A 23053-nucleotide genomic window follows, 5' to 3' on the forward strand; every position below is an offset into this window, starting at 1 on the left:
CGATTATGCATTAGTGGATTAATAATAAAAAGAAATGGTCACGAAACGTTTGGTTAGCTAAAATAAAAAATATTTTTACGCAAAACCTATAACTATGCGTAATCTACGTATCTAGTTAGTACTAAGGAGTTAATTACAAGCGTGGCTGAAAGCTTACGACATGTCAATCAACCTTTTCTATCTCATCTCCGTTAGAGATATTCTTCTCTCTCGCACGCTTTAGATGTGTAGACTTTATATTATAATGGTGGTACCTATGTGAAATGTCAAAGTCAAATATCAATGTCAAATGTCAATATCAAATACCAATGTCAGATGTCAATGTATATTACGTACTTAGCGAGCGGAGTTGGGACTTGGAAGACAGTATAAAAATAATTATGAAAATCAAAACTAAAACAACCGTTTTAAATACTATTTAACATTGTATTATTGTAATCATTTTGCGACAATATTCTAATTATTATTTACAAACGTGCAGGCAAGTTATTTATCTGCATATTCTATGCCTGCCTAATATTTATCATGACTGATGTTATAGTTAAACTTATTTCTAACTTTTTATTGTCCATCAACTATAAGTAAATCTTCATTGTTAAATGAAAACCTGAACGGAAAGACAAAATATCTCCACTAGTTAAAAGTTACAGGTATTATTTGAATAAAAACGTGATTCCAAATTTAAAATGGATAAAGAAAACAGAAGCGCAGCTGGTTTGGTGGGTAGAAATTTTAATTATTAAGAAATTGCTTTTTTATGCATATTGTAATTAATGGAGCTGAAGATCAATACTCAATAAAAATTTTAATAGGTACTTAAATATTGTGGCTTATTGCTAAAATTTTCTTTATAATAATTAATGTTGACATAGTAGGTATAATACTTATGGACTTTTACATTTAATAATGATTCAACTTTTAGAGACGCTCGGCAATTGCTGAAAGGTTAAGATTAAGAGAGGAATGGTCAGCATTGAAAGGAGTAGAGGAAAAGAAGGCAGTTGAGGCAAGGGTACTGACCAAAAGGCAACAAAATGTATTCAAACCAAAAACTGTTAACAAAAACAGAGATATGAAGAGGTATAACTTGAGAAAGGACCTTCCAAATGTGAGTACATATCTACCTACCTATAGATATGCGTAAGGCAGAAAAAAATCTGTGTAATGATTAAACATATTGAGCCAGATATAATTTTTAAAGCTCAAAAGTGCTGCATTAGGTCAATGTGTAGTCTTAAAATAAGGGATAGTTGTAAACCCTTCTTTAACCAACTTAAAATTCTTACTTTGACCTCACTATATATCTATGAAATAGCATTATTTGTAAAAACTAACCCTGATAAATTTGTCAGAACATCTGAAATCCACAATATAAATTTGAGAAGCAAGAATAGATTACGTTTACATGGCAGTAACACAGCTTCAGTGTACAATAGTGTTCTTGAAATGGTGTCGAGAATATTTAACAAGATACCTACACATATCACAGAACTTAAGTTGATGTGTTTTAAAAAGAAACTATTTAATGTGATAGTGACAAAATCATACTATTCCATAAAAGACTTCTTTTCAGATACAACACTCAATTAACACTTTTTTAAATATCATTGTACTTAATTTCGTTTTACCAATTTCACTTGTTATATGTTATTTCAAAATATTTAATTATTGATATGTATATCAATTTACTGTCATTGTGTATATATATATTTATTTGACTTGTTATTAATTACAACTTGTATGAAACAAGAAGAAAAATACCTTTGCTTAAGAATAGACAGTAACTTGACTTGGAAATCTCAAATCGATCACGTCAAATCTAAATTATCATCACTATCTGGTTCACTTCGTAGAATTGTTCATTGTCTTCCAAAGCAGGTCCGTTTAATGATATACAACTCATTAGTAAAATCACATTTATTATATTTAATAGAAGTATGGGGCAGCGCCGCTAAATTTCAGTTAAAGGAATTACAAGTAATACAAAACAAACTAATTAAAATACTTTTCTATTATCCATTTCTAACAGCTACAGAAAAAGTTTATAAAGAAACTAAATTTGTGAATATATTACAGTTATACAAATACACAACCTGCATACTAATTAGGAAAATAATAGACAAACAGATACATTCAGAATTAACATTTATAAAAAAGAAACAAATACAAAATAGACGCAATAATGATCACTTCATACTATCAAAGTCAAGGACCAATTATGGACTGAAAACAATTACATATGATGGTGCTAAACCATACAATGGACTATCTTCGCATATCAAAGATGCAGGCACTTTTAATTTATTTAAGCTTCGTTTAGCGAAATGTATTGCAGATGATACTTCCTTTTTCTAGTGCACACACTTATATTTAGTTTTATACCTATGTTTATCATAAGGATGATTCATAGATTATTATTTATAAATATTGTTCTCATGTAAGTGACAGTTTGTAATGTTTTTAATGAGAATAAATGATCTTTAAACCGATTTGTATGCCACAGCAAGCGGGCAAGGAATGGAGAACTTATATTGTGATTTGAAACATCTATGTATACCCATGACTACAAATAAATAATCTTATCTTATCATTTAAAAATGGTCACCATTCTAGTCTATACTTTAATGTTCAAGGTGAGAGTGGGGCTCTGCATTGGGTTTTTGGGAGTTGTCAAATTATAATTAATTAATAATACATTCATTCTTTAAAAAATACCTATCTTTGTTGTTGGATGTACTATATTGTATAAATTTAACTTAAAAGGCTTACTGCTGTATTGTCTATTTCAAGTATTTTTATTCAATGTATGATTTTTCAATAATTGAAATTCAGAATCTACAACCCATTGGAATTTTATTCAAATTCAAATATTTTTATTCAAAATAGGATGTGACATCACTTATTGAAAGTACAAAAAACTACCACCCATTCCAAAATGAATGCCTCAGGCCTAAGAAGAATGGGCGCAACAAACTCATCAACAATAGATGTGTATAAGACTTGAGAAGTACAGTCACATGAAAATGAGAAGACATCATATTTTCTTAATAAAATTGATTGAATTTGATTTGAATTGATGATTGACTTTTACACTTCCATTAGTGACATTCTATACACACCTACAGACATATCATACACAGTCTGATGATAAAAGACAATGCCGCTGAGTTTGTTGCGCCCATTCTTCTCAGGCCTGAGGCATTCACTTTGGAATGGGTGCTAGTTTTTTTTTTTTTTGACTTTCAATAAGTGATTTCACATCCTATTTTGAATAAAAATATTTGAATTTGAATGTAAGCACACTTTTTCCTTAGTTGTGTGTCAACTGTCACTGTTTGAATTGGGTTCTGACAACATACCTGAACTGAATAAATATTTTACATTACTGCTTATTTGGTTTAGACAGCATATACTAGACAGCCTTAGCATTTAATCATTAAATATAGAGATATTCCTATTGAGGAATTTACTCTGGTCATCAATAATCTCAGAACACATCTGTTCATAGTCTCTTGACTGATATCATGATAAAATTATTAAAAAAAACATTACTGCTTTTTCGGCAAGAATATTTTAAGCAACTGGAGTAAATGCCGCAATTAAGCTTATGATGGTGTAATATGGTGGTGTATATACGCATGTTCCATATTTCGGCTTTGTTTTTATACGACATGATTTGTCGGTATGTATAGAATGTCATTGACTTACACAATGTTTCTTAAACTTAGAACCCAAATAAATTTTGTAATGAGTAAGTAGTCAGTTACTCTATAGCAGACAGTGTTTCCCTGGGATATTTTTCATAGTTCATAGTCACTGCTTGTTTTAAAGATCTCCTAAACTCAAATAAAATTTGAAAAACAACAAAATTTTATCAACAATGCGGGACACGAACCCACGACCTCCGGCATTCCTTGCCAGTGTCTAACCAACTGAGCTAACCATTCGAGTGATATCTCGTTATAAAATCTTGTGTGCTATGATCAACTCATATATTCATCTACAGGATCTACTTTAGAGTTGATAACCTGCTCAACCCCAATATTTGGATATTAGGAAATTGACATGAGATGTCGCTCTTGTAAATCTAAACAATTTATTTTGTTTTTAAAGTGATAACCCTCATTTCTAGGATTAATACACAAATAAAATTTGAAAAACAACAAATTTTTATGAATGATGTGGGACTCGAACCCATGACCTCCGGTGTTCCGTGCCGGTGCTCTAACCAACTGAGCTAACCGTTCGAGTGATGTCTCGTTATAAAATCTTGTATGCTTTGTTCAACTCTCAGGTTGTGGCTTCACCTACACTATTCTACAGGATCTACTTTACAGTTGATAACCTGCACAACCCAAATATTTGCATATTAGGAAATTTCCTAAACTACTCTATTTCAGTATGTTATTAAGTAAGATGAGGTGGAGAAGTGGTAAGATTAGGGGCAGTCTTCAGCTCTTTAAGTCTGGAACATTAACTCCCAGCTAAGCTTGGGTAGTGACTAGATAGGCTGGGTAGGTGACTGATGCAGTCTCGCTGGAAAGTCCAAGGTAGATTTTAAAAAGCGTATCGCTAAGAGGTTTCATAACATGATCAGTCATGACACCCTCTTGTTACAGTTGCAGACTGATTCATTGCCACATTGCATTTTTCTGACCATTTGCAAATCTTCTTTGGAGCTATGAGTTTACCCTGTTTTTATACACTTTATATTAGCTTCACCTGTATGTTTGTAACCGACTTCTTTGGACGCGATTTTGACCCACTTTAATCGGCTAGATTTCTTTCAAACTTTGTAGATTTATCGAGGACCGATGACATTACACTAATTTGACTAAAAAATGAAAAATAAATAATAGTTAAAAAAATCTAATTGAATTTGAATTTTATATAAAGTGTGCTTTTTAGTTTTTTTTAACTATTATTTATTTGCTTATAGTATTACCCAAAGTATTTACAAGATATTTTTGCTTGTAGAGCTCTTCAATTTTGAAATTTTTATCACACTCACTGGCTAAAATTAAATTCCCTTTGCTGCACTTTGGACTTAAGCATAGTTCTTCACAATGCTCAAAATCCAATATAATCTGTAACACAATGCTTTTCTCCCTTGATGTATAATGTACTATTAGTTAAAGTATTAAATTTTGTTTTTGTGGTGCCAGTCAACATCGGATGTGCTTCGAGGTGTGGTAGCTCTGGTTGATGTAGGAGCAGAGTCTCGAGCATTGGCACTCAGAGCTGCGCTGACTGCACTAGGGGCTTCTGTTGTACCCATTTGGAGCCCCTTAGTTACTCATGTTATATGGACACAAGGTAAGATTATTTAGTTAAATTTATGTCAAACAAAACAGAAATGGTCAAATTCTAAAGCTTTATAACTATTTTTATTTTGTACATTATTCAAATTATAAAGGAGGTTGCCGAGAGACTCGGGCCAAAGGTAGAGCTCTAGCATGTCAGCTGGTGTCACCACTGTGGGTGGAGGCGTGCGCCAGTGCAGCAAGGAGACTGCCGGAGCGACTGTTCCCTGCGCCCACCAGACCATCGGATCTCCCTTCCCCCGCCACTCTGCGACATCTGTTGGTGAGTTATTGTGAACACATTTAAATTTTATTAATTTATATTTAGTATCGATGGAGTACCAATGTAGGTTTTTTTTATGGAATAGAAGGAAAAACGAGCGTACGGGTCACCTGTTGTTAAGTGATCACCGCCGCCCTCAATCTCTTGCAACACCAGAGGAATCACAGGAGCGTTGCCGGCCTTTAAGGAAGGTGTACGCGCTTTTTTTGAAGTTACCCATGTCGTATCGTCAGGGAAACACCGCACAAGGTTGTTCATTCCACAGCTTTGTAGTACGTGGAAGAAAGCTCCTTGAATACCGCACTGTGGAGGACCGCTACACATCCATATGGTGAGGATGATAACCTAACTTGTGGCGTGTCGCGCGAAGGTGGAATTCGGCGGCAGGAATCAGGTTAAACAGCTCTTCGGAAAACTCCCCGTGATAAATGCGGTAGAAGACACACAATAAAGCGACGTCTCTACGCAACGCCAAGTGATCCAGCCGTTCACAGAGTTATAGTTAAAACTAAAAATAATAATTCATTTTTGCCAGTATATTTGTATTTATTTGTTCTTTAAACCAATTCAGAGGAAAGCAGAACAAGAAAATATATCTTTAGAAAATTTGCTCTCTGAGAGCGACGAGGCACTGCCGCGACTGAGGATATCCAGCGAGAATGAACGCGATACTAGCGCCGACCAGTCGCACGACAAGTCGCACACGAGCAATGACTCACCGGACAGATCTCGACCTGATTTGATAAGTACGTCACAATTTATATTAATTAACCTACTAGTTTTTATTAATTACCACAGACGTGGATCCAAATAGATGCCGCTAGTATATGTTAGTTTAGACAACCTGTATAGCCGAGTGGTTAGCGATCCTACCTACTAAGTTAGAGGTTACCTACCGGGTAGGTGCAAGCATTTATATGATGAATATGAATGTTTGCTTCCGAGCCATGGATGTTTAAATGTGTTTATGTTTGTTTATACGTATTTATGTATGTTTAAGTAAGTATATTGTATTAAATATATCGTTGTCTTGTAACCCATAACACAGGCTATATATGCTTAATTTGGGGCAAGATAATTTGTGTAAAAAGTGTGTCAATATTATATTATTGTTATATTATATTATATGTACTTCGTATGTTAAAAAGACGACAAAAAGAGGAGCAATGCTCTTCCTTTGACACTTTTATTTTATTTTTTATTATGATTTATAATAAATTGCCGATTTTAGTAATAAGCAATACCGGACTATTGATGTACTGAAAACGTTAACTAATGATGAGGTGAGTGGCTAAACGTTAGGCTCGATGCACTGGCATTTTAACGACGTTACAGTAGGTACAAAAAAAGAGGGCACGCTTGGTTTTCATACATTATCTACTTGGATCTATGTCTGTGTTAATTACGAAGTTTATCAAAGTTAGTTAAAATTTCACAGTAGAACTGTGAAACTGCGATAAAAAATTACCTCATAGAATTTTTCATACAGAAATAAAATTAGAAATTAAAAATATGAAGGATCACAAATGGAATAAAAAAGCATCTAAACACTAATGTATACATAGCTATAATAAAATCCTAACAGAGTAAAAACTATTATTGTTTTTTTTTTAAATACTTGCTGTGTGTTCTATAAACAATACTCAATCTGATTGGCCGTTTGTGTTTGCCTGTATGTATGTCCGGGCTAAATGCAAATACTGTTGAATATATTTAATTCTAATTTTGCATGTATATATAAAAGAGGTCAGATGAATATATAGGCTACAAGTTATCACGCTAGATGCAGACAGTATTTTTTTTTGTTGCTTTATAACGTCCACGCGGACGACGTAGCGACACGGCAGCGACTAGACATAAAACTGTTGCAAAAAACGTCTTTAGGCTTTCCTTATATTTAAGATAATATTAAGCATAATATATTGATTAGAAGCACAAATTTTAATTGACCGTGATCGTATGATCGCCAATGTTCTAGTATGCTTAACATATCTATGTTAAGCATACTAGACTGTTGCCTATCTAGGCAACAGTCATCGAAGGAAGGATTACAGGGTCCTCAACCTAGTACAGCACAAAGCGCTTTTCTAGAATATTCCATACTATGGGCTCCCCGAGAGTTTTTGCCAATGGATCACCAGCTTCCTCACTAGCGCAGCATGCTCGAAAACGAAGTACGACATTGCTGGAGTTCCCTAAGGTTGTATGCTAACTCCCACTATTCCTTCTGCACATCAATGGAATGTAGGACGCCTTCAACATGCATTGATATTACCAATTTTGTCCCTACGAAATAATTCTACGTTTATGATTTAAAGAAGAAACACCGGAAGACTTAGTGTTGATAGGTCCCCCAAAAGATGGACTGACGATCTGGTCAAGATCGCCGGAATAGTTTAGATGAGAGCAACGCACAATCGGCCATTGTCTAGCAGTGGACGTCTTCCGGCTGAAATTATTACGATTTAAAGTATTTTTTATCTTCGTTGTACTAATCGTTAGCTTTAGTTAAATACTTAGGATCTTAATGAACTTTTAATCCTTAGCTCAGCGCCAACCTCACCTACTCACAGGCGCTACGTCTCCTCACAAGAAGTCAAAACGGAAGCTCTTCACGCAGAAGGAAACTGATCTCATCACCGATGAAGATGACGGTGAGTGGCGTTATTTTTTTTATCAATATCTAAAACTTTCACTTAGCTGTTATAAAGTAGGTGCATTTTTTACACAAGCTCTACCGACAAACTTGTGATAAAAGTAAAGATACAATATTTCTGAACATTTGAGTGATAATATACGACTGGTGTTTTATGTTTGGGGCTATAAACTTTAATTCGTTGAGCTCTTGTATCTCCTACCTACTACCTACCTACTTAACTTGGACTCACCACATAGACAAGATTTGCAATAAACTCATAAAATTCCGTTACGTTCTTTCAAGATTACACCAAACTGCATCTGTGGAGGCAGCTCTTTTAGCATATCATGGTTACGTAGCCTCGAATCTTAAATATGGTTTATTATTATGGGGCTCATCAACTCATTTTCAAAGAGCTTTCATAGCACAAAAACAATGTGTTCGGGCTATATTAGGTATCCCCCCGTACGAATCTTGTAGGCCACCATTTCGTAAGCTGAATATATTAACACTAATTGGCATGTATATATTGGAAGCATGCATGTTCGGTAAAAAACATAAAAATTTGTTTAAAACTGTTAGATAGGTTCATACACGCTGCACCAGAAATGGTCATACACTGGTTTTGGATAGACCACAACGTACTTCATTGCTTCAACGTAACGCATACGGAATGTGTGTTAAATTATTTAATAAAATACCCGAATGTGTACAAAATCTACCCGAATATAAATTTAGATTAACTCTTAAAAAATTTCTATTGACATCAGTATATTATAATGTAAGTGAATTCTTGAATTGTCACATGGATATTTAAATTTCTTATTTATATAAATAATTGTAAATCACTGACATTTGCATGCTTTGTATAGAGCTGAATAGCAAACTGTAAACATTTGTACTATACCATCTTGTAATGAAACCTATTCAATGCAAATAAAATTTATTTTATTTTATCTTATCTTATCTACATGTACTCAAGACATTACATGACCACATCCTTGGTGTGAAAATTGATGCTCATACTAAGGGAATAAGTAAATAATTCTCCTTTGTGCCTTCTTTTAAGTATGAGGACTTTAAGGTACCCCACCCCATTTGGTTTAAATGAGGATAAAGACTGTATCAAGTTGCTTTTAAAATTATGACGATTTAATCGATGAAACGATTTTAAATAGATGATATATCCTGATTTAGAAGTGTATATGACGTGTGTGTGTGTGTGTGTGTGTGTGTGTGTGTGTGCTTGGGCTTTTTTGCCCTTAATTTAGTTACCATATCGTACAATAATAGTATATTATGATACAAGTAAGCTAAGTTGCTCATCATACACGAAGATACGGGTTAAATCAGCCGCGTGTCTAGTTAGCAAGTTGCTGACGAGTTTCGAGACAATAGAAACATCTATTGTATAACATAAATCGTTTAATCATGTGAAATGGCGCAATTTTTATTTCATGCGTCAAATGAAAAGTGATTGATTATGTAATCATATAGCTTATTTAAAATTACAATTTCAGTGATAAAATGCATATATTATACAACAAAATATTGTGAATTATAAATAATTTGAGAATGTTTTTCGTCATAATTAGGGATACATTGCCAAAAATGTAAATAGATTTTCAGCGGAATAAAACCTCTTTATTGATACAAAAAACTTGTTGCAGTTAGGTACTAACGTAACTATATATATCTAGTGTGTAATATTATTATGCATGTGGGTGTTATAGCTCGGTTTATGGCCCTAAGAATGATATAATAAGCAGGGGCGTGCATTCCATATATGCCTTTAGGCATTGCCTACTTCGTTATGAAAGTATTAAAAAAAATACAGTTACTCAATATATAATAAAAACAAAATATTTAATAATAAAGTTGATTAAGTTTAATTTGACATTTTATTTAATTTTTGTTAAATAAACACGCATGCTTAGGCTATTGAAATAAAATAAGAAAGCAGTTTAAGGGATACTTGTTACTCGAATGACACAAACTGAAATATTAGGTTGACCATGTGGTACGGAAACTACATGCGAAACACATCGAATTATGTAGATGTATGTAGATTTCAAAACCTAGTACTGTCAGACTAGAGCGCGGTTCTACGACTAGTTAGATCTACAGTGCTTACCTTGAAAGAAAACCAATGCACGCCACTGGTAATAAGGGTCACTTTACGAGCATGTCTGTTGAAAAACGGGCGTTCGCTCCATTCCCAGTCTATGGTTTGACAATTACAGTATAAAGATTCAAGTGCATGTTATAGCAGACGGGTCCCCGAGTCCGGCCAAACAGAAGCGTCCTCAAGGCGTGGTGTCGGGTCGAGAGCGTCGCGGACTGGTGCGCGCCGAGCGACTCGCACGCAAGTTGGTCGAGACGCCGTGTGCGCGAGACAAGCGACGGATCGCCACGACCAGCGACCGTGTACCGAGGATAGTATGTATCATATTTGTTGAATGAATTCATCGAAATAAAGAACACGTTACCCTGTCACCCAGCTGTCAGAAACTTAAGTGTCACTACCATTGATAATACACTATATAGTAGAGATAGATGTACAACTCATGTTTTTATTTTGTAAAATCAGTGTACCTAGGCCAAGAAATGGCGCTGCGTTATTTTTACGCTCTTAGCGTACCGTCGCTAGATGGCGCTAATCAAGTTTATAGTTTTTACTTTTTTACTATTATTGTAGACCGTATTGAATGCATATTGATGTTTCTTTTGTGTGGGTGGAAATTATTATTCGTTTATTAAGTTCAGCAGTCCTTTAAATAAGGAGAGCCATTCAATGATTACAACACGATAGTCAAGTCTTTAATAAGTAAGTTATGTGAGTTTTTTCCTATCACTAGCTCCATCTATCCATCTATCATGTATGTTAAATTATCGCCATCGTGGTGAAGTTGCAGCGTACCTAATAGAATAGGTGGCAGCACTTTCAATGCAAATTTTTTTCATGTGCCAATGTAGTGAAGTTGCACCCCCCTGGTCACTACACTACAATCTGTCAATATATTCCCGCTAAAAATTCCCGCCCTGTCTGTCTCCGTCTTTGTAGTCATTTAATAAAACAAGTACCTATTGAGTCTTTTCAAGTATTTCTATTTATTTAATCCTTCAATATTATATTGCCGCATCGTTCATAAATTTTGTTAACATATTAAATTTGTATAATTAATCCCAGATGTGAGGGATATTATTTAAAAAAAAAAATCGATTTGAAAGAGCGACATTCAAGTATATTTCCTGTAGATCGACAACTTGAGAGTTGAACAAGGCATACCAAGATTTACGATCCATGCGTCACGGGTTCGAGATTTTGGTTAGAAATTAATTTGTACTAATTATATTATACTGTTTAGTTATTAGAGAGAAGAACACCTCTAACGGAGATACAGCAATACAGAAAAGTATAGCGAATCCATAATTACTGCAACCGAATTTGATTGACAAGTCTTAAACTCTCAGCCACGCTTAGCATTAGCGAGCCACCTTGTTAACGACAAATCAAAATTAGTCACGGACGGGGCAGTGAAGAAGAAAAGTATAGAGTACTTTAAGTGTAAATAAAATTTTAGTTAATTTTTGTTAAATCGTCACCTTTTTGCTCTTAATAGTGATTTTCATTATTATAACACAAGAAATAAGGGATTCCTTGTAACTAATTCTAGTAGGCTTCATAAGATACATAATAGCTTTAAGGGTAAGGGTAAATGTATACACTTCTATAATAAAGTCCCAGCCACTGTTCAGGCATTATCTATAAATAAATTTAAATGTTTTATAAAAAAATGGCTCTGTCGTAAATCCTATTACTCCACTGCTGAATATCTAAATGATCGGACAGCCTGGGACTAGATTGCGATTATTTTAAAGCGATAGAAATGACTGTACAATATTGTAAATTTTTATTGAAAAGAGCGCAAAAAAATAATGCTGGGAGAGCTTGCTTCTTCTCTCTCAGAGCGCCATTTGTTTCCGAAGCGGTAGTAGTATCTAGTAGTTATTAGAAATGACAAAATAATTCTAAAGGAATCAATTTTGAGAATATAAATGCCTTTTATACCTTTTATATTCTACATCTATGCTGTTAAGTGTAAATGTCTGTCGGCATGCATCTGTCATTCATAAGTTCGCGATAACAAACGAAACCCATATATTTCCAGGTACTGACGGGCATGTCGCGGATGGAACGTCACGAAGTATGCAACGCGATCAGATCTCTGGGCGGTCGGATCCAGAGCCGCGTCAACAAGCGGACCACCCACGTAGTGCTCGGCTCCTGTCGCGAGAGCAGCCCCGAGCGAGCGCTCGCGCAGATGTTCTCCAACATCAACATGGATCAGGTTGACAAACCGGTTGATGATAGAACTAATAATAATAAACAGTTGAATGACGATAAGGAAAACAATAGAAATAGGTGTGGTGATATTAGTGGAGTGAATGTTTTAAATGAAACAAGTCAAAGTGACAGAGTGATAGTGTGCAGCTCGGTGGATAATGTGGTGATGAACAAGCCCCGGAATGTGAATGCGTTGCTGGGAGCCGTGCGTGGGTGTCGGGTGCTGTGGACGAGCTGGCTGCTGGAGTCAGCGAAGCAGGGACGGTGGCTGCCACACTATGGGCATGAAGTGCATCATCTCTTGAAGGTTTCACAAGTAAGTATATATCTGTTTGCCTAGTGTCACTTTAATTACAGCATTTTACCTTATATGTTGATCTCCAAAACCTTATTCCTATGAATTTATTATGAAAAATTTGAATAAAATTGACCTTTGTCCACATGAATTACGTATCTCCTATTTATGGTTTGATTTAAGGCATGAATGATCTCAAATTGGCAATGTGGAATAGATGTACATTCTAGAAATCTAGAACAGTACCAGTGAGAGGTACCTTGGCAACGGATGCCGGCTAGATTATGGTTACCACAACGGCGCCTCTTTCTGCCGTGAAGCATTCCTGTGGTTCTGTCTGAAGGGCGCCGTAGCTAGTGAAATTACTGGGCAAATGAGACTTGACATCTTATGTCTCAAGGTGATGAGCGCAGTTGTAGGTTCTTGAGTTTTTCAATAATCTTGAGTGGCACTGCATTGTAATGGTTAGGGCGTATCAATTACCATCAGCTGAACTACCTGCTCGTCTTATCCCTTATTTTTATAAAAAAATATAAACAATCTTCGGATCCTTAATATATACTTATTGGAGTCAGATTTACTGAAATGCATTTTTATACATACAAGAGTATGTCGGCATCATAACATTACTACATTCATTCTAGTTTATATATTATATAATACTAGTTGACCCAGCAAATGTTGTATTGCCGATATTAAAATCGCGATACAAAAGTAACTGTTGATCGTAGATGGGTGAAAATTTGAAGTTGTATGTATTTTTAATGCTGACTCATAATCAAACAAATTTAAAAAAAATGTCAAAAAAATAAAATCGTGTGGACCACCCTTAACATTTAGGGGTATGAAAAATAGATGTTGGCCGATTCTCAGACCTACTCAATATGCCCACAAAATTTCATGAGAATTGGTCAAGCCGTTTCGGAGGAGTACGGGAACGAACATTGTGACACAAGAATTTTTATATAAAGGATTATTTATATATTAATATCCGAACTACCGAGCCTTGCTCGGATTTTTAAGAATGTACAAAACTTGAACAAAAAAAAAACTAATAGGACATCTGGATTCGAACCGGGGTCTTCTGCTTTCCGGATCACCCAATGTCCCATCTGAGCTATAATAGTCTTGTATATAGTGGCGAAATTTACCTTTGTATTCTAATGTTATTGTAGCTGTTTCTCATTCAAACATGGATAAAACCATTTTTTTAAATTGAAACCTAGCTAGATCGATTTATCACCCCTGAAATCCCCTGCATTAAACTAACTAACTTAAACTAACTAACTAACTAACTTTAACTAACTACTTAATTTTATGAAAATCGTTGGAGCCGTTTCCGAGATTCAGTTTATATATATATATATATATATATATATATATATATATATATACAAGAATTGCTTGTTTAAAGATATAAGATAATGAAGTCTGTCAGAAGGTAGACATATTCAATCCGTCAGTCCCTATGTTCAGAAGACTTGTGCTAGAAAAAGCGGATTATTGACTTGGGGACTGTGGGGTTGAATTGTGTTCATCTAGCTTAAGTTAATGTTTTTAGTTTTATATAAAATCTAGAACACATTTAAAAGCATGCTGTGTTCACTTCCAAAAGGTGGCACTCGCCTCAATATGTTAACGTATTTTTCTGTTTTATACAATATTGGAGTATTGCTGTCATCTCTGGTCTGGCGCACCCCAGTATCAGCTGATCCATTTGACCGCGTGCAACGCAGAGCAGCTCGAATTGTTGGGGACCCAGTGCTCTGTGAATGGCTGGATCACTTGGCGTTGCGTAGAGACGTTGCTTCATTGTGTGTCTTCTACCGCATTTATCACGGGGAGTGATCCGAAGAGCTGTTTCACCTGATTCCTGCCGCCGAATTCCACCTTCGCACGACACGCCACAAGTTAGGATATCATCCCCATCATCTGGATTTGTGGCGGTTCTCCACAGTGCGGTTTTCAAGGAGCTTACTTCCACGTACTCCAAAGCTGTGGAATGAACTTCCTTGTGCGGTGTTCCCGGGACGATACGACATGGGGAACCTTCAAAAAAATCGCGTACACCTTTCTTAAAGGCCGGCAACGCTCCTGCGATTCCTCTGGTGTTGCAAGAGATTGTGGGCGACGGTGATCACTTAACAACAGGTGACCCGTACGCTCGTTTGTCCTCCTATTCCATAAAAAAAAATATTAAGAGTGTATCCTGTTTAGTGAACCTAATAAAAAAAGTACTTAATTGTTTGAGCAGAGGGCGCGTGTGGAGCGGTGCGCGCTAGGACGGACGCGCAGCGAGTACGCCTGTGACGTGTTCTGCGGACTGCGCGTGCGCGTGGACCAGGCGGCGACGAACCGCGATGACGTCATCACGCTGCTCACTCTGTGTGGAGCCACGTTAGATGTACGTGTGTGAACAACTTATAACTATTCAATCTAGGATGGAGCCTTGTCGTATGCACGTCGACGTTAATATCACAAGGTTTGACGGTTTTGTTTCGTTACGGTGAGGTGTCTACTATTGCATTGGATGTAGGAGCATTACAGTCTCGTATTAACCTATCCGAGAAGTATTCCACATCAAAATAGTACAGATAATAACCTTCTTCCCAAACAATAATAGTTATTTATGCAACTGTTGTGTAATAAGGGGTATTAAAACACGAGTGTGGGTTTATGATATGATATGATCACATTGGTGTTTTAATACCTAATTATCAACAGTTGCATACAAGACTTTATCTACACCCAGGTTATGAATCCTCTAAAAGATTCTGAAACAGTTAGCTTACTGCTAAAATTAAAACAGTCAGTCCTAGTAGTTACCTAATCATCCATTACTGATTATATACAAATAAACTAAAGAATTATTTATTTTGGTAGTAATTTACATTTTGTATAGTGAAATTATTAAAATTCACTTGAATATTATTTTCTTTTGCAGCGTTTAAAATATCCGGCGGTGTGCTGTCAAAACTTGAATCGCTCATTTTTAAGAAAAATAGCGGGGTTTCGAATAACCTACTTTTTTTTACGGCGCGCCATGTTCTGGTAGTGTGGAACGCGCGTAAACGAAAATGTTCTTTTTTTTTAAATTCATACAGATACCACGCATCGAGCAATAAGAATGTGGCTGTTTGTTGAAACTCTTTGCGCATGAAGGGATCGAAAAAAAACCAAGGAGTTGTTATGAAATTTAGTACAACATTACAACACTCGTTGGGATATTGTAATGGTTATTACGACATTGGGTGTTTTAATGTTGGTAATAAGCTAACTGTTTCAGAATCTTTAATAGAGGATTTATAGCATGGGTGTAGATAAACTATTTCACAATAAACTACAGTTGCAGATAATTTTAATGGACATAAATGGTATTACACTGCTACAGGTGTAAACTAAATAGAAGCAGGCACTTTTGGTAAAACACGAATACTTGAAATACTAGTCCCTTAGAGTATTTTGTCAGCGATTGACGCTTTTTCACAGTGTTTCAATTAACACATTGTTCCCGCCGTTAGGGATCTGCCTGTCTTTGACTTCAATGAATAATTTATCGAACTGTACAAATATTAATTTTATAAAAGTTACAAATTGCTTAATAATGTAGTACTGCTTAATCTGTGTTTGCGCTTTGATTTCTTGAAGAGAGTGAGCACGCTCCCCGCCTGCAGTGTGGTTTTATTATACTTTCTTGAATCGTACTCGTAGTACTGTGCTCGTAGTTACCACCTCATTGTGTAGATGGCGTGCACACACAAAAATTATTGTTTGAAGTAGATGCGATCAGGGGGGTGCAACTTCGCTATATTGGCACATGATGAAATTTTACATTGAAAGTGCTACCATCTATTCTATTAGGTACACTGGAAATCCATCACGATGGCGATCATTTTACATACATTATAGATGGATAGATGGAGCTAGTGATAGTAAAGTACTTACTTATGTTAGTTATTAAAACAAGACTTGACTATCGTGTGGTAATATAAAACACCACTAAAAACACAGAACACCTAAACTCTAATGAGATTAGGAATTTCCATCCACGAATAAAGAAGTAAGAACAATTTGCAATATTAATCAATATCGCAATATCCAAAATCAATAGATAAAGTATAAACCTAATGAGCGCCATCTAGCGACGGTAGTCGGTACACTACGGGCGTAAAATAATTTTACTAAAAATAACGCAGCGCCATCTCTTAGCCTGGGTACACTGATTTTACATAATAAAAACATCAGTGGCACATCTATCTCTTGTATATAGTGTATTATCTATGGATGCTATTTTCTCGGGAAAGTGAGCATTTTTTCGAAATTTAATAATGGTTGTAATATTGTTTGTTACGATCGCGATGTCATGTCTCATAATGTAGCTAATCGCGACTGAGCCAATGTTGCGGCCCCCACTCACCAGTACATTCATAACCCTTATATTTTCTAATCCGTGAGGAGGACAAACGAACGTACTAATCCTTTGATGTTAAGTGAATCACAGAAGTGTTGACGGCCTTTTAGGAAACTGTTAAGAAGATGCGATGGTGAAATGCGTAGGGATGGATTAGGCATCAGGTCATGTAATGCGCAGACTTCTTTAAATGTCGTAATGACGTGTGTGCAGGAGGGTATGGTCGAGGGGACACAGGCGGAGGCCATGGTGACAGTGGGCGCAGCTGTTGGCCAGGTGAGCTCCCGGTGGGTGTTCGACAGCGTGGTGGCTGGAAGGCCACGAACCACGCGCAGATACCTCCACAAGCAGGTGCCCTTGGATGTGGTCCACCTGACGCGAGGCTCCGAGTGACCACTGCACCAGGTGAACAAACCAACTACTACTTCGCACACACTATTGATTTATATATTTATTTTATTTAAGGAAAACCGGCAGTTCATAAAATTTCTATCAATACTTAAACAGTAACAGACAGCCAATTACAAGTTTTCACTAATAGAAGTATGTAATATAAAATATGATAATGGTACGTGAACACTATTTGTCGGCTGAAATTCATGCCAATAAAGTTACTTTTAAACGATTCAAAAACAATACATAATTTACAAAATTGAGGGTTATACACTGCCTTGCTTTGTTAATGCTTGTAGCAAATATGTCAATATCTAATAATCTACTAAAATCATTCATTGTTCTACACGACCGCACCATATATGAGTTTTGCCACTAACAGCAGGAATACCAAGTGGAAGGCTATATCTAAGAGATTTTGAGGTACATTAAAATTAACTTTATGTAGCAGATCTGAACAATATGTTATGTTTTTAAAGTGATAACCCTCAATTCTAGGATTTATACACAAATAAAATTTGAAAAACAAAATTTTATGAACGGTGCGGGGTTCGAACCCACGACCTCCGGCGTTCCGTGCCGGTGCTCTAACCAACTGAGCTAACCGTTCGAGTACCGTCTCGTTATAAAATTCTGTTTGCTTTGTTGAACTCTCAGGTTGTGGCTTCATGTACAGGATCTACTTTACAGTTGATTAACCTGGGGATGCAAATATTGGGGCTCAACCCCAATTGGAAATTGATTCCCATTGAAATTGAATCCCATTAGGAAATTGACAATTGGAAAGCAGATCTGGGCTTGGGCTTGATACAGCAGTTTTATCCAAACTGTCTTATTAATAAACACAACGAAAAGTTACTCGAACTTTAAAATTACTTCTCCCTGTCATGTAATTCTGTAGTGGCTAAGGAACGATAAAAACAAAAAGTTTAAAATTTGGAATAACTTTACTTCGCGTTCATAAATAACACAGAGAGAGTTTGTTATACTTGCAAAACACACCAGTAATATTTATAATACAATATTGTAAATATGCCATTGCCAGGTCCTCTCAGTTAGACAGCTAATTATATTTCATACTGCTCTTCGTTAACACTCCGAAATTACCTTTGACCCTAAATGCTGTACCACACGCCGCTCAAATAGGGTATGTAACATTGATTCACGTAGAACTATAGCTGCAAGTCGCCATTACAAACACATAAGCTCTAAAATTTATAACAAAATCAACAAAAGCTTAAACATCTACCCACTGACCAAGAGGAAATGTAAAGCGAAACTTGACTCCTAGTTAAAAACAATAGATTATGAAGATACAGAGAAACTTGTGGATGTGTTAAATATTCATCACTACTTCACACACCTAAGAAAACCACACACAGCACAAATGTTACAAACTTCACAATCTCTATATACATATCTCTAACACTCACTCAATAATGTATACATTTCAAGTCACATGTATTGTAGTATTTTTTAATGTCCTGTTATCAATTACCATACTCTGTTTACTATTTAGATCTTTGTGCATGGAACATCATTCCTTATTGTATTCGGAGAAGGTCGTTGTTAGCCTGTGCTGCAGTTTATACTTTTGCAGCTATCATCGTTTTTACTAGTTTGTATTGGCTTTGTAAAATTGTTCTAAATAAAAGTTTTATTATTTATGTAGGCATTACATTTAGGAGTAGAAATACGACAATAAAATTATTTTTTTATTATAAATGCACCTGTTTACTGAGAAAAAACCATGTTTTTTCCATAAAACACAATATCATCATGTATATAACAAATAATTTTTTCAAAAAACAACTAGTAATATTATAACTAAAACCCAGTTGCATTTTTTCCAGTTTCTTATTCCTGTGAAAGTGAATGATGGCCAATGCTTACATGTGGTGGAAGGTCGGCATCTTCTGGACAGCATACTACAACTTGTTATATGACATCAACCACTAATGAAAGAGAAGATAGTAACTGTAGGTGAAATTTTAACTTGAGAGTTAAACAAGATATACCAAGATTTACGGCCAATGCGTACTCGAACGGTTTTTTTTTATTATTTATTTATTTATACTATTAATCATTTACGGAAAGAATCTTAAAAGCTAACATAGTCCCGCAAAACTGTTTGGACAGTTTGTCTGCAGGATCAAGTCTCTTGTAACACATTAATGCTTATTAGAACATTGATTTTTATACAATTGTAATTAACAAATATTGATAAAAATATAATAAAAAATCTAATTTTAATTTTGGCTCAGTTGGCTAGAGCGCTCGGACGAAATCCGAGGGGTCGCGGGTTCGAGTCCCGCATCATTCATGAACTTTAATTACAAATTCAATTTTTGTATAAATATTCGTCCTTTAATTCCAATTATATTATCGATAAGGTGTTAATTTCACAAACAATTCTGGTAGAGATATCGTGTATATGTTCATAAGTATTTATTTAAAGAAAATTGTGACACAGACAGACAGATCAATTGTATGTATAGATATATCAAACAATGAAATAATATTAAAAACATTTTATTTAAATTTATACACAAATTGTATTTAAACTAATTTTGAATGTTATTTTGTATGTTTTTAAATACTGTATATCTGAAATTTTCTTAATAATTACTATATACCTGTGATTGTTATTGAAAATTGTGTTATTTTACAATATATTATATTTTACACATATTGAAATTGTATTTTAGTAATTTTTTTTATGAAAATAAGGGACGAGACGAGCAGGACGTTCAGCTGATGGAAAAAACCCAAAATTTCTAAGCGGCACTACAGTGCCGCTAAGAATTTTTGGTAAAATAATTATAATTAGGCTCGTCACCTTGAGACGTAAGATGTTAAGTCTCATTTGCCCAGTAATTTCACTAGCTACGCCGCCCTTCGGACCGAAACACAGTAATGCTTACATATAACTGTTTCACGGCTGAAATAGGCGCCGTTGTGACACACATAATCTAGACGGCCTCCTGTGCCAAGGAGCCTCCCACTGGTTTTGCCGTTTGCCGTAATAGTGACACCACACACAAAGAACCTTAGCAGTTAGTGCTCAGCCATGTACTAGTAGATTGTTGTTCTATCATAGACTAAATACGTACTTTACTGGCAGACGGCTAGCTACAACAAAACGGATTTCCGCACATATAAGTGTGGATATCATACCAAGCTAGTAGTACCGATCGGTGACATATCACAACCCTATTTTGATGCCGATGATCACTGAATATTGAACCCTGTGTGAAACCCATCCAGCAATGTCCGGAACAGGAAGTACAACCATACGATTTAATCGGAAAATTGCCCGTGCGAAATCTAAGCAGGTCGTCAAAATCAGCGATCAATTTCAAGCTACCGTCTGGAACATGCCAGTTCTAGAGGTTGTCAATAGCTGCTCTTAGTAACTACAGCCTTTCGACGTTGGACATGGGGAATGACACTTGGCCCATACGAAAACCTTTTTGCCCTCTTTTTGCCTCCAACTCGACTCTTAGCGACAATGGAAAAAGAAAAGAAAGAAAGAAAAAATGTTTATTGACGTTATTACACATTCTGATAATAGTTCTTAAAGTTATTTATGTATTTATTGGAAAACAAACAGCTTAAGTTATATACACATTGTAACACATAATTTATATTACACAAGCCAATAAAGTTTCCACTTAAATATAAACAAAGTAGGAGTGAATATAATACAAAATATAACGATTTGACATACAATTAAATATAAGGCGAAAAAAGTACACAAAAATACAAATGAAACAAAATTTATCAAATTTATCGGTTGGACATATTTTAAGGATGTTTAAGATATTCTTTAATTTTTTTAGTAAAAGTTCGATAGCTGCTATGAAAAAAGTCTAAGTGACTATAATTATTATTATAAGTGTTGCGTGCTCTTATAATAAAACAATTGCTAGTATAATTAGTTCTACGAACAGGGAAACTACTAATACACTACTTTTACTAATCTAATTATGATCTAATGACGCCAATGGGCCCCCAACTCAGCATAGTTGTGGTTTCGAAAGAATCCACAACGCTGGTCTTCCGTGGAAACCCAGAGAGCGCTACTAACGCACAGTCCTGTCACACGAAGGTGTAAAAACACCACCGACCAGCCCGCGTATGCAGAGCTTAGAGTTAGTAGGTCTTTTGTGGGGCGATGTTTATGCTTTTACAACAAGATCCCAGAAAATGTTCAAAACAAAAGTTTTACGTTATTCAAAAGAGTTGTTAAAAAACGTTTGTGTGGTAAAGGTTACTATAACATAAATGACTTTCTTAATGATACCACCTTAATGATTGGGAGTGGAGTGACCGCCCTCAGGCTATTTAATAATAAGTTTAATTGTACAATATTACTTTGTAAACATATTTTTTCGATGAAAAAAAAAAGCCCGCCGAGTTTGTTGCGCCCGTTTTTTCAGGTCTGAGGCATTCATTTTGGAATGGGTGGTAGTTCTTGACTTTCAATAACTGATGTCACATTCTATTTTGAATAAAAATATTTGAATTTTAATGCCTTAAAATAAGTTTTTGGCAAAATACTGTTCGACGAGCTCTGTTTTCCTTATACGCTAAGTCGGGAGGACCTGGGTTGGCGCTAGTGCAACTCAAAAGGAGTAGTCCCATACTCATGGAAGTAGACCTTCTGCATGCGATCCACAAATAAGTAACAGCTCTTCAAAATCATGGAAAGCATTAAAAGACCAGCTCTTAAACCGGTTTACCTGGCATCAACAAGCAATAATTATAAAAATAAAAACAAGTGTAATCAATTAATATTCAAATTAACACATTTAACATAAAAGACATCTACTTCAATATGATTATCACCCAGTTATTAGCTGCGAAATTTAAATTTGAATAAATAAATAATTAAGTGTGAAAATATAACCTCAACCTGATAGACACCAAATCACGTTTTGTCCTCTACACAATAAATTCTCATTCTCTTGCCCAGTAATTTCACTAGCTACGGCGCCCTTCAGACCGAAACAGTAATGTTTATATACATAACTGCTTCACGGCAGAAATAAGCGCCGTTGTGGGAGGCTTTTTTCACAGGATGCCGGCTAGATTTTGGGTACCATGGACACCATAATAGATTGAAGATCGCAGACAACAAGACGTAAGTAATCATTGTAATTTAATTAATTAACCAGAATTTCGTCTATAGTTATTTAAAACAACAGTTTTGATATTTTATGCCCTTATTGTAAAATCATAACATCAAATAATTAACTATCTTTATTTAAATCAGCTTTACCCACGAATAATCGCTGTTAGCATGTCCATCATCTGTTGCTTGCCTTTTATTGAATTTTGGGACACGTTGTATATTAAGAGAATATTTATCGAATTGCG

General features: G+C 35.4%; 1 protein-coding gene across 4 annotated transcripts; it reads left to right on the forward strand.

Moving 5' to 3' along the window:
* The first annotated feature begins 343 nt into the window (after window positions 1–343).
* On the forward strand, window positions 344–20368 carry LOC126975559 (uncharacterized). 4 transcript variants are annotated; one of them, XM_050823491.1, is made up of 12 exons: window positions 348–481; window positions 651–719; window positions 923–1108; window positions 5166–5316; window positions 5417–5586; window positions 6158–6332; window positions 8133–8240; window positions 10494–10663; window positions 12397–12888; window positions 15122–15277; window positions 17492–17683; window positions 19525–20368. In XM_050823491.1, the coding sequence occupies exons 2-11, from the start codon at window positions 687–689 to the stop codon at window positions 17669–17671; spliced, it is 1821 nt and encodes a 606-aa protein (XP_050679448.1). In that variant the 5' UTR covers window positions 348–481; window positions 651–686; the 3' UTR covers window positions 17672–17683; window positions 19525–20368. The 4 variants fall into 4 exon arrangements, with proteins under 4 accessions (XP_050679447.1, XP_050679451.1, XP_050679449.1 ...); XM_050823490.1 differs by having other exon boundaries at window positions 344–719; XM_050823494.1 differs by having other exon boundaries at window positions 344–719; window positions 15122–15271.
* Window positions 20369–23053: the final 2685 nt, after the last annotated feature.

Source organism: Leptidea sinapis, chromosome 36 (genome assembly GCF_905404315.1).
Source record: "Leptidea sinapis chromosome 36, ilLepSina1.1, whole genome shotgun sequence".
Taxonomy (NCBI): Eukaryota; Metazoa; Arthropoda; class Insecta; order Lepidoptera; family Pieridae; genus Leptidea; species Leptidea sinapis.

What these genes read in the sequence shown, in the direction of transcription:
- LOC126975559 (XM_050823490.1), top strand. Translation starts at nt 687, where the DNA reads ATGGATAAAGAAAACAGAAGCGCAGCTGGTTTG. An exon ending in TCATGTTATATGGACACAAG is followed by an intron (nt 5,317 to 5,416) that starts GTAAGATTATTT and finishes CAAATTATAAAG; the next exon opens with GAGGTTGCCGAGAGACTCGG. An exon ending in ATCTCTTGAAGGTTTCACAA is followed by an intron (nt 12,889 to 15,121) that starts GTAAGTATATAT and finishes TTGTTTGAGCAG; the next exon opens with AGGGCGCGTGTGGAGCGGTG.